The sequence below is a fragment of the Corapipo altera genome, unplaced genomic scaffold, assembly GCF_003945725.1.
Source record: "Corapipo altera isolate COAL_440 unplaced genomic scaffold, ASM394572v1 68, whole genome shotgun sequence".
In the NCBI taxonomy this organism is placed as follows: domain Eukaryota; kingdom Metazoa; phylum Chordata; class Aves; order Passeriformes; family Pipridae; genus Corapipo; species Corapipo altera.
Genome location: NW_020884919.1, coordinates 2,018,888 through 2,030,541, shown reverse-complemented (window position 1 = coordinate 2,030,541; position 11,654 = coordinate 2,018,888). Strand labels below are relative to the sequence as shown.

The window sequence follows — 11,654 nt, the reverse complement described above, 5'->3', positions numbered from 1 at the left end:
TTTCCCAGATGCTGATTCACCGACTGCATCGTGACCAAACTTCCTGTCAACTGAACGAGGTCCAAGCGTCACCCAGAGGTACCATTGCTTCTGCTTCTCCTCACAGCAGTGATGTAATATGTGTACATAATGTATTCCAGGAATAAATAACCTGGTTAGAGATCCAGCTTGTGCCAGAGGCAAAGCACAGCTCTGTCCTCCCTCCTTGTCCCTTTAGGATTTTCCCACAGAGAGCACAGGTGTAATCCAAGATTTGAGCCCCTCGAGATTCCAGTCAAACTCTGCAGTTTTTGTTGTTGTTGTAGTTAATCAGTGGCTGTAGCTGGATGACTGTGATTGAACAGTTACATTGTGAGTGTCATACACATGGCTAATCTTGTGTTTTAAGGAAAAGAGAAGACAGTCTCAAGGTTGATCTTTGGGAGTGGTTGGGCTCAGGAACCTGCTGGTGCTGGTTTGGCTGGGGGTACATGGACAGCACCTAGTGCCTGAGCTCAGATTTTTGGTTTGCTGACCAGCCAGCCCTGTCTTTGGTTTGAGACAAAGGGATCTCAGGGGAGAACTCAGGGAAATTCTGAGGGGAGCTCTGAGAAGGGGAATCTGAGGGGGAAAGGCGCTGAGTGGGGCTCTGAGTTGGGGGCCACTAAGTGGGGTCTGAGTGGGAAGGATGCTGAGGGGAGTCTGTTGGAGCAAGTCCAGAGCATAACCACAAAGTGGATGAGGGGCCTGGAGCACTTTCCATATGGAGACAGGCTGAGAAAGTTGGGGCTGTTCAGCCTGGAGAGGAGAAGGTTCTGTGGAGACCCCATAGCACCTGAAGGAAGGGACTCTTCATAAGGAAGAGGGACTCTTCATCAGGAACTGGAGTGATAGGACAAGGAGTGAAGGGTTCAACTGAGAGAGAAGAAATTTAGTGTAGATATATGGCAGATATTCTTCCCTGTGGGGATGGTGAGACACTGGACTAGGTTTCCTAGAGAAGCCGTGGCTGCCCCTGGATCCCTGGAGGTGTCCCAGGCCAGGCTGGACAGGGCTTGGAGCAACCTGGTCTAGCGGAAGGTGTCCCTGGGAAGAGAAGGGGATGATCCTTCAGCTCCCAGCATCCCCCCCCCCTCCGGCGATCCCGCATCCCTGTGATGCCGAGGGGCGGACGCCGCGCTCCCCGCACCGCCCCCGTGTCCCCGCGCAGCCGCGGCCGGTGCGGGGCCGGTCCGGGGCGGGTCCGCGGGCTGCGAGAGGGGCTGCCAGAGGGGCTGTGGGGGCTGTGAGCGGCTCTCGGCGCCCCGGCCCCGCCCGGCCCCGCCCGCCCGGCGGCCCCAGCCCGGCGCTGCCGCTGCTGCCCGGCCATGGCGGACCCCGCCGAGTGCAGCATCAAGGTGATGTGCCGCTTCCGGCCCCTCAACGAGGCCGAGATCCTCCGCGGCGACAAATTCATCCCCAAATTCAAGGGCGACGAGACCGTGGTCATCGGGGTGAGTCTGCCGCATCCTTCCTCTCCTTCTCCTGCATCCCTCCCGCGGGCGGGCGGCGCGAGCATCGCCAGCATCGCCATCCCCCGCCGGGGACGCGGCATCGCTCCCCGCCGTCCCACCGCCCGCGGGGGACCCCCAACATCCCCCCCCCCTCCGCCGTGTGTCCCCCCCACCCCGGCCATTGTTCCCGGGGCGGGGGGGGGGGGGGGGGGGGGGGCGTTGGAAGGATGGATGCGCTCCCCGCGCCCCCCCGGCGGGGCTGCCCCCCCGCCCACCCGGCGAGGGGTCCGGGCTACCCCGGGGGTCTCCGGGCAGGGCCGGGGGCGCGGGGGCTCGGCGGGCTCGGGCGCTGATGTCATGCCGGGCACTGGGCATGCTCGGCTGGGGCGGCCCCCGCGCTCCGCCGCGCCCCTGCGGCAGCGCCGGCGGCGGAGTTACCCCAGCCCCGGGACCCTCAGCCCAGGGGTCCTCATCTCCGGGACTCTCATGCCTGGGATGCTCATCCACCGGGGTCCTCATCCCCGGGGTTCTCATCCCTGGGATGCTCATCCCCGGCACCCCCATCCCCGGGGTCCTCATCCCTGGGATGCTCATCTCCGGGGTCCTCATCCCTGGGATGCTCATCCCCGGCACCCCTATCCCCGGGATGCTCATCCCCGGGACCCTCATTCCCGGGGTCCTCATCTCCGGGACTTCCATCCCTGGGATGCTCATCCCTGGGGTCCTCGTCCCCGGCACCCCCATCCCCGGGATGTTCATCCCCGGCACCCCCACGACCAGGACCCCCATCCCCGGGACCGTCACCCCCGGCACCCCCATCCCCGGGATGCTCATCCCTGGATTCCTCATCCCCGGGACCCCCATGGCCGGCACCCTCATCCCCGGGATCCCCGATCCCCGAAATCCTCATCCCTGGGATGCACATCCCCGGCACCCCCATCCCTGGATCCCCGTGGGGAGCGCTCCGTGGCCGCAGCGCATCCCCGAGCGGGCGGTGCTGGCGGGGGTCCCCGCCGATCATCCCGGGGGGGGGGACGCGACCCAAGTTTTGTCATCGCGTCTGAAAGGATCCAATCGCCCGAATCTCAAGGGTCCCTCTGCCCGCAGCGCCCTCCCCGCGCTCTGCAGGGGCTCGCGTGTTCCCAAGGGTTGATTTAGAGGGAACAAAGGGTGCGGGATGTGGCTCCTTCCCCCGGGCTGATTCATCAGCGCTTCCCTTTCCCTCCCCGCGGCTGGAGCCCCCCAAAAACGGGTCCCCGGGAGGGGTTGACCTCGGGAACCTGCCGGTGCTGGTTTTGGAGGTGGGGCACGGACAGCACCGGGTGCCTGAACTCGGATTTTTGGTTTGCCTTGTGCTTGGTGCTTTATTTAACGTATTGGTCCTCTGTGCTTAAACCAATAACGTGTTCCACACCAGACAACGATAAAGAGGTCTTAAAAGTAATTGTCAGTGCAAGATTTGTTGAAATTCTTCTTAAAACCTTGAGTTTGTGAGAAACTCCTCTCGTGAAAGTTGCAGAACAGTTGCAAGGGGAAAATGAGTCGATCCAGGACATAAACGGTTATTACCTTGTTTTCTTATTCTTTTATGTAATTTATAGAAATGTTCCCCCTGTAGCCAAATTAATTGTCTTTCTTTGAAGGTTAAAGCTGTACCACCCCCAGCAGCCTGTTAACAATAGAATAATCAAATTGGTTATCAATCTTGGTCAGCAGGGGAGGGCTGGATTTGGCCAGCAAATATCAGGAACGAAAATGGAACTGTAGGACAGTCATTTGGGTGTTTTAAAAAAACAAATGTCAGCAAATTCCCCTCCCCCCCTTAAACAAATAAACCCTCAGACATATTAAAAGCAGATTAAAATCCATCTACTGTAAATCCTTTAGCAGGGGCTGTGTTTTTAAGAGAAATGGAGTTTGGAATTCTCTTTTCCTGCTTATAATGTATCTTTTTCCATAAAGTATCTGTTGTCCGTGGAAAACAGTAACTAAGATGCTCTGGAAGAGGTTTTTTGTTTCTTGCTGACAGGAGACAATTCCTTTGGTAAAGGTAAAAGGGAAAAATAACAGCAACTGTTAATTTCCTACCACAGAAGTTTAAAAAAAATAGAGAGAAACAAGCAAAGCACGTGTATTTATTGATATAAATATTTATTTTATATATATATTCAGGTTGGCAGGTTGGAGGGGGTTATTTTTGCTATCTTGGAAATCAGAGGCTTAAGAGTTTCTTTCCCAGGGCAAGGTTTTAGGTGCACATTTTAATCACCTCCACCAGTGCAATATGTCCTCAAATCCAGGTTCTGCTTTCCAGAGAGAGAGAGGAACCATCCAGCTGGGGCTCTGGGGGGGATCCTTGGAGGTTTGTAGGTGTAAGTGAACATGAAAATCTCTCTATTCTTTGCCCTCTTTATTTGCAGCACCGAGCTCCTTGGGCTTTGGTGTAACTTGATCCCCAGTGGATTCCACTGCAGCATGAGTAGGAAATGCTACTTGTAATTCTCATTTACTGGTTTTAAGGAGCTGCTTCCCTCCAACAAATAATGCCTGGCAGGGGAAGGAACCCTGATTCTGATGGAAAGCACTACCAGAGTAGACCTCCTCTTAGAAAAGCAGGGTTTTAGACTTCAAAACCTCTTAGAAATGTTATATAAAGTACAAATAAACCAGAACCAAAGACTTTTTTTTTTATGTTTTACTATAGCACTTGAAAACACTGCAATGCAGCTTTTATTTTTGATTTGTATGTTGGAAAGAAAAGGGTTCTGTTGAAATTTAAAAAAACCCAAACCACCAACCCCTCCCAGAGGAATTGTGTCATCACCTAAGAAAAAATAAAATAGAAATGATTTAAAGGAAGCATCTTTTTTTTTTCCCCATGACTAGTAAGCCTGAATAAATTTACTTCTTCCCAGCAAACAATTGTGGGGAAAATGCCCTTTTTTTTTTTTTTTTTTTCCCCTCTGAACTTCCCACTGTCATCTCCCATTATACTTCCCTGGGGCCATGAGCAGATCTGCCAGCAAAAAGCTGAAGTTTGGATGATATTTCTGAAATCAGACTGGGTGATGTTTCTGAGGGAGTTTAACCACTTAGGCGTGAGTTTGCCTTTCAGACCATGACTAAAGCTGCATCTCTGTGATGCCTGGGGTTGTGGGGGTCAGAGCTCCTCCTCAGGGAATTCCCAGGGCAATGTCACCCCCTTGGAGTTGGGATTTGACCCCGTGTTTTATGTCCTGGCCCCTTCCATCCATCCCATCCCCCTGTGCTTTGCTCTTGTGACACAGCCAAGTGTGGAACATCACAAGCCTCACTTTCAGTTTTCCTTTGGTTAAATCGGACAAAACCCTCTGTGTTTCGATTCTACTTCAAAGTTTAGGCTATAAAAAACCTCTCAGATGGATCTCACCTTTAACCAGGGCAGGGAAAGGCGAGGGGGGTAAATCCAGCCCTTTCCTTTGCGCTTGGCTGCCCAACAGAGTCCCCAGGCTGCAGCTTCATTTTATCTCTATCTCTGCAACCTCAAGGTGACTCTCTGATTGATTGTGTTGGCTGACACACCTAAAAATGTATTTTCCTAGCTGGCTTCCTTCTCGTGGGCTTGTTGGAGAGCGTGGAGCTGTTTGCTGGAGTGAGCAGTGGGGATAATCCATCGTGGTTTTGTTGTGTTCATCCCCGTTCCTCCGAGGGCTTTCATTCCTGAGCACCTGCAAAGGAAGGATGGAGAGAAGCCCAGCACCTGGTGGGATACTCCCCAAGAGGGTGCTTTCTGCTTTATGTTTGTGGGAGAGAATAATTCCAGCCCTGTTGTAAAATACTTAGGAATTAGTTGTGAGGAGATGATGTTTTCACCTTCCTTTTTCTTTTTAAGTCCGGAGCGACCACTTCCTTTGAGTGCGGGGTGATTTTTCCAGGCTGTTAGGAAGGAGAACATCCAAAAGGCAGCTCGGGAAGCTCGTGTTGTTACCAGGAAGGGGATAAAAGACTCTTCATTGTGGCTGTCAGCTGCTTTGGGCGCTGCTGCGGTGGCAGGGAATGTGTAAAGCAGGGAATGTGTAAAGCCCGGCTTAGTGGGAGCTGCTGAGCTCTGCAGATCCCGGTGTCAGGCACAGGCAGAGCCTTTCCCAGCCCCTCAGTGCCCACCCCGATGGGCTCCTGCCCGTGGGAAATCCAGCAGAGAGCCGGATCAGCGGGAGGATCCCCCAGGGTTGAGCTTTTGCTCTCACGGGGGGAAATTCTGTTGTCTCATCCGTGAAATATTCCACATAAATAACTAATGTGCCTCAAACCAAACAAGCAGACTCATCACCTGATACTCTGCTGTGGTCACTGCTGTTCTGCAGTGTCATGTTCCATGAAAGGAATTCCTGTGCAGGGCTAAGAGGTGGATTTGATGATCCTTGTGGGTCCCTCCCAACTCGGAATATTCCGTGAGAGAAAGGAAAACAAAGATTGATGGCTGATTCCCTTGCAGTGGGTGGGGTGGAAGCTGAGCAAGGTTGTGGTTTTTTTTTTTTTCTCTTGGAATGTCTTGTGGAGAGATTCTCCCTTATTTCCATCCTTAAAATACCTGGATATGTTTTAGCTTTCCTTTCATATGTGTCAGTGAAGTCAGCAGAGTTTGTGCTAACAAAAAGCACGTTCTTAATGTGCTTTTAAATCCCTCCTGTACAGAGATCTCTAGTGCTGTCAAGCAGTTGTCATTCTGGGGTTAAGACAGACCTGAAAAAAGAGAAATTTATCCCTGTGATAATAGATAAATGGCTAGTTAAAAAAAATAAAAAATTAAAGAACTACCCTGTACTGCTGGGCTTTTTTCCCGGTGCTTTTGACAACAGCCAAGCTTCCATCTCTCCCACAAAATGCACAGCCCCTCTGCTTGTGGAGGATTTGTTCGTGGTGGATCTATAAATACCTTTTATCAAAGCTCCTGCTGGATGGAAGATGTGAAGATGTGACTTCTGTCGTGGTGTAAAAGCTGTCAGGGGATACACAGAGTGCTGTTCTCCCAGCACATCCCTTAGCCTGGGAAGCTGATCCCTGCTTTGTCTCTCGGAATCTTTGGTGTGTTTTCCAGCTCTTCTTTCCCAGTGAGGGCTGAGTGAGTTTTTTTTTTGTGAAGGGCTGGTGTGGGATACAACCCCTGGCACGGCTGAGCACAGGATTTCCGTGGAATCCTGGTGTCTGAAGACACCAGAGCTGCCAAACACCTTTGTGGGAGCTGCTGCTGCTTTCAGGAGTGTCTCCAACCCCCTCAAAGCCCGAGATTTTCCTGCCCAAAGCTGCTGCCTTGGCTGAGCAGAGCCAGGACGTGCTGTGCTCATCCCCCCGTGGCTTTGGGCGATGCTGCTTTCAGGTCAGACCTTTTCCAGAGCAGCAGCAGCAGCACAAGACTGACAGATCTGGCACTTGGTTTTTTGCCTTTTTTTTTTTTTGGAAGGGGTGATTTTTCTCAGTAGGTGCCTCAGGAAGAAGCAGGAACCTGTTGCTGTTCACTTGGGAAAGAACGACCACGGGATGATCCCGCTGGCTCTGGGTGGATTTTCTGCACCTTGCAGGAGAAACTGTTTCATTTACTCCTGAAAACTGGGAGCTGAGTTATTTTCCTAAGGTGCTTCACATACACTTTCAGGAGCTTGGGAGAAGGTTAAAATCCTGGGATGGGGTGGACATCGATGAGGTGACTGGCACAGGAGCATCTTGGTTCTGTTTTTACAGTGTGTTGGCTAAAGAATGAAACAGTTCTGGAGCTAATTATCAAGAAATACATTTATTTCTTGGCACAGCGAGACTCCCATAAAGCACGGAAGCAAATGTACAATATTACACTTCCACAGTGTAAGTTCAGTGGAAAAAAACCCTGTCTTGATAAGGGCATTTGAGCTTCTCCAAAGCCCAAACATTGTTCTTTCCCACCCTGCCTTTGCATCTGTCCAATTCCACAACCACAGGTATCGGGATGAGTGGCAGCTGATTCAGCTCCTGGGATTCTGTTGGCACTGAACCAAATTTTGGGATTCTTCCCATCCCATTAAGATTCCAAGCAGAATCCTTGGCTGGTTAGACATTGCTTGGAATGTTCTTGCTGGGTTTAAGCACAGACCTGTGGGGACAGAGTGGTTTGGGGGGGAGTTCTCTTTGGTTCCCTTCTGAATCCTCTGCTGTGTTCCTTCTGGAAAGGATGTTCTTTCAGCCTTGTCTGGAAGTGCTGAACTCGGGGGAAATTATCCATCAGGGATCAATGTGTGCTGCACTTGTGTATTCTCTTCTCTTTTCTAAAAAAGCAGTGAACTCAGGTGTGAAAACAGCTCCTGTTTATTGGTGGTGGTGCTAGAAAGACAATTTACTCAAAATAAAGAGCTTGTTTTCTCACCAAAGTGACTTCCCATTTGTGTTTTCTCGGGGCATCACTGGTTTTTTTTGCCTTTTCCTAATCCCACTTGGCAATTTTTTCTCTAAAAAATACCTTCATCCTCCTCACCTCTCCTGTCAAAAACACGGATTCCTGCTTAAAACTTTGAAACCTAAAATACAGCTGATGTATTTCAGCAAGATAGGCTGTCAAACAACTGGAAAAGGTAGTTTCAAGCCACTCTGTGTTGTCTTTTCCCCTCTAGTACCTCCTTTTGGGCCCAGAAGGTTTAGACATTGAGGATTTGTCCTGGACAACCTCTTTCCACCTTCTGGCAGGGGTTGTTCCTTCCCCTGGGATGCACCAGGGAGTGACTGGGGCTTGGATTCATTTGGAGAATTTTTGTTGAACCTGGCACAGTCAGATTTAGGGAAGGATGAGATGTCACTCTGAAGTCTTTAATATTAACATTTTTTCCCTGTGGTAGTTTTTTGAGGATTGGAGTGGGGAGGGGAAGACAGGAGGAAAGATGATTTAATTTAGTTTTTAACTTGACTGCTGCCACCCTTGGTATTATCTCGGTGTCCTTCCTGTTATCACGAAAATGAGTCACTTAGGATTTGTCTCCTTCCAAAATTCTGTCTGGTTGCTGATGAGTTTCTGCTTAAAATCTGGCTGGTTTAGTTGAATACAGAAGTGCATTTGGAACTGTGAATGTTTGCATGAAAAGATCTCTTCTACACAAGGGGATTTGTTTGTGGTTTGTTGGGTTTTTGTGTTTTTTTTTTTTTTTTTAATTTTTTTCGTGACATCTACACCAGTCCTGTGCACTTGTGTCTGTTTTTGTTGGGTTCCTTTGAGCTCGACATGTTTTGTCTTATGGAACCCAACAAGACCAAGCACAGGAACCTCTCAAATACTTCCAGACTCTTTATTTTCCCTCTTTTGTTCGTTTTTGTGTTGCTGAAACCTTTTGAAACCCAGGTGTAGAAGCAGAACAAGTGATTTGGAGTCGCTCAGTAACTGTCTGACACTTTCTGACTTGGACTGTGGTGTTGCCAATGTTTGTTTTTCCAGCCCCAGTGGAAGGTACACACTGGATAATGGTGCTTGGCTTTGTGAACAGGGAAAATGCCTTTATTGCATTTTACTGGATTCTGGAGCGTGAAAACATCCCATGCTTAAATAATCCCAACAAAACAAACCCAACACAGCAGCAGCAAAAAAAAAAACAAAACCCTTTACCTCAAAATATCCCAAATGGGATCCTTCAGAATCATAAAGGTGTGGAGTGGCAGCTATGGGATTCCTGATGGATTTTATTCATCTCCTGGGAAGACTCAAGCCATTCCTATATACTTGTGGCCTCTTTGGTTCTTGACTTTGCATGGGATGTCCTGGAAATGTATGTGATTGTTATCAGGTTCCCTTTATAACATCAATAATTGGTCCCATGACAGCTTCAGGAAATGCACATTTTCAAAGTATGGCACAGAGTTTAACTGATACCAGGAATGTGGGATTTTTTTTTCTTCCCCCCCCCCCCGGGAAATGAGTATCCAGAGATAAAAACTTAAATATTTGATAGCAGTCCTCTTAGATGTCTTTGCCAAAAATGAAAGCTACTCATTTTTTTCAGTGCCTCTCTGCTAAGAGAAATTTTTCTCTGCTCCCTGTTCACGATGATGGACAGGAGGTGCTTTTGGTTGATGGAAGAGACTGTTCTGGGTCAGGGAGCAGTGGGATTCCTGCAGAACTGGGCTTGTTTTGAAGCTTTTGTTAAACATTTCAGCTGCACGAGGAGGATTTGGTGCTGAAACCACGTTTTATTGCAAGTTAAATGGCCCAAAGGCTTTCAGTAACTTTTGCAGTAGGAGACATTCCTGAATTCACTTGGACATTATTGCTGTGACAGGCTGTTCTGACGGGCTGTTCCATCCTGCTGCCCTCGTGGCAGCCTCTGAGCTAAAGACCTCAGAGTTGGAGGGGTGAAAGTTGACTTTTAAAGTCACCTTGGGGCCGTGCAGGGAAGGCTGTGACACACCAGAGTCATCGTGGCTGCTGAATTATTCCCCCAGCGAGCAAAGGGTGTGCAGGAGACCGTTCTCGGAATTGGGGTAACTGGGTTAGGGAGTATTTTTAGCAGAGCTGTTACCAGAAGTCGGATTTTTCTGCAGTTGTAATCTCTTTTCCTGCCTGCCCAGCCCTCCTGCATTGCTGGGATCGCAGTATTTAGGCCAGCAGGGAGATGTGGGAATGCTGCAGCTTCTCCCAGGGCTTGGAGGTTCTGTGTTGGTCACTTGGTAATCCTCTGCTCCTCCCAGGTTTTCCTGGGGATGCTCAGGAGCAGTTCCATGGCACACACAGTCCTCTGCACTCCCACAGCTCCGTCTTCTTCAACTGCACCAGTTAATTCCTCTCAAACACTTATTTTTATCTCTAAATAAATCACACAAATGCCACTGCTCAGCATTAACCTGTCACCCTCAAACTGCTGCCCCCATGTCATGTCTGTCCTCTGCTTCTCTCTCCCTTTACATTACTTTTCTTCCCCCTCCCCTTTTATATTACATTTATTGTTCCCTCTCTCCTTTTATATTACTTCCCCTCCCTCCCCTTTTATCTTGCATTTTGTTTGTTTTTCTCCTCTTATTCTTTTTTTGTATTTTCTTACCCCTTTCTGGGTCAACTCTAAATATCCACCCTGCTGTCATTTGATAAACACACTGCCTTGATTATCCCCCACTTTATGGTGTCGTTCACAATTTAACTTCAAAGCAAACCAGTTCAATGCTGCAAACAAATCTTAGAGCAACGTTAATCTCACTATCCAGGAGCCACGTGTTCCTTCATCCTGGAGAGAAATATTTGCTTATATTGGTAACAGGGGATTTATTCTGCCCATTGCTTGCTTTATGTGCAGCCCAGATTTTCAGAGTGTTATGGAGTAACCTCAGCCATAAACTTCAAATGGAGCTGTTGCCAGCAAAACCAACTTATTTTCATCTACCACATGTGATGCTGGAGCTGTGGAGCTCTGAGGAAGGGTTGCCTGGGCAGGAGCAGGAAAATGGAAGCACCTGAGGTGGTTTCATAGCCAGAACTGGTCATAGTCTATCACTTAATACAGGATTCCTGTTTTTTCTTATAATTAATTATCCCCTTGTTTTGTTTCCTGATATGAGCAGGTACCATTCCAGCAGAGGCAGCGCTGTCTGAATGTGTCATTTTAATGGTGCTCAGTAGGTTGCTTTTTTGCCTTGATGCAGCTGTAAATCTGTTAGCAGGGCTCGGATTTGGTCTGTTTTGGAGGCAGACTTTGTGCTAGAACTCAACAACTCACTGGATTTGACTTGCCAGTGACCCGAGGAATCAATTCCTTGATCCCTGTTTGTGCAGTGGGAACACTCCTTGCTTTTCCCTGGTATTTTATTATAGGGTTTGGAGCTTTAAATCTCAGGGATTTCTGATTTTTGAGCAGCTGCCCGTGCACACTTCAGGCTCATTTTGAGAAAGTCATTTGGGACTCTGGGAAACACAAGAAGCCTGAAAGCTGAAGCAGCTGCTGGACGTGGGAATTCAGAGTAATTACTGTGTCCTGGAGTCCTGGAGAGAGGCACCTGCATTTTTTAGGATCTGGAGAGCTTTGCTGTGTGTCTGCCCTGCTTTTCCAATGGGATAAATGTGTCCCTGGATGCAGGAGGCAGCACTCACCCCCTCCAGGTCCTCCTTGCTGCACGCTGGTGTGGCTGGGAACAGTTATCCCTCCTTCCATGAACAGTTATCCTCCTTCCATGAACAGTTATCCCTCCTTCCATGAACAGTTATCC

At 49.3% G+C, this 11,654-nt stretch overlaps 1 protein-coding gene across 1 annotated transcript in view; it reads left to right on the top strand.

Annotated features, from left to right (window-relative positions):
• Positions 1 to 1,284: 1,284 nt before the first annotated feature.
• Positions 1,285 to 11,654, top strand: part of KIF5C (kinesin family member 5C) — a 69,077-nt gene continuing 58,707 nt past the window's right edge. The window contains exon 1 of the mRNA XM_027656293.1: positions 1,285 to 1,472. Within this exon, the coding sequence (XP_027512094.1) occupies positions 1,347 to 1,472 (126 nt within the window). The 5' untranslated portion in view covers positions 1,285 to 1,346. The remainder of the gene's footprint in view (positions 1,473 to 11,654) is intronic.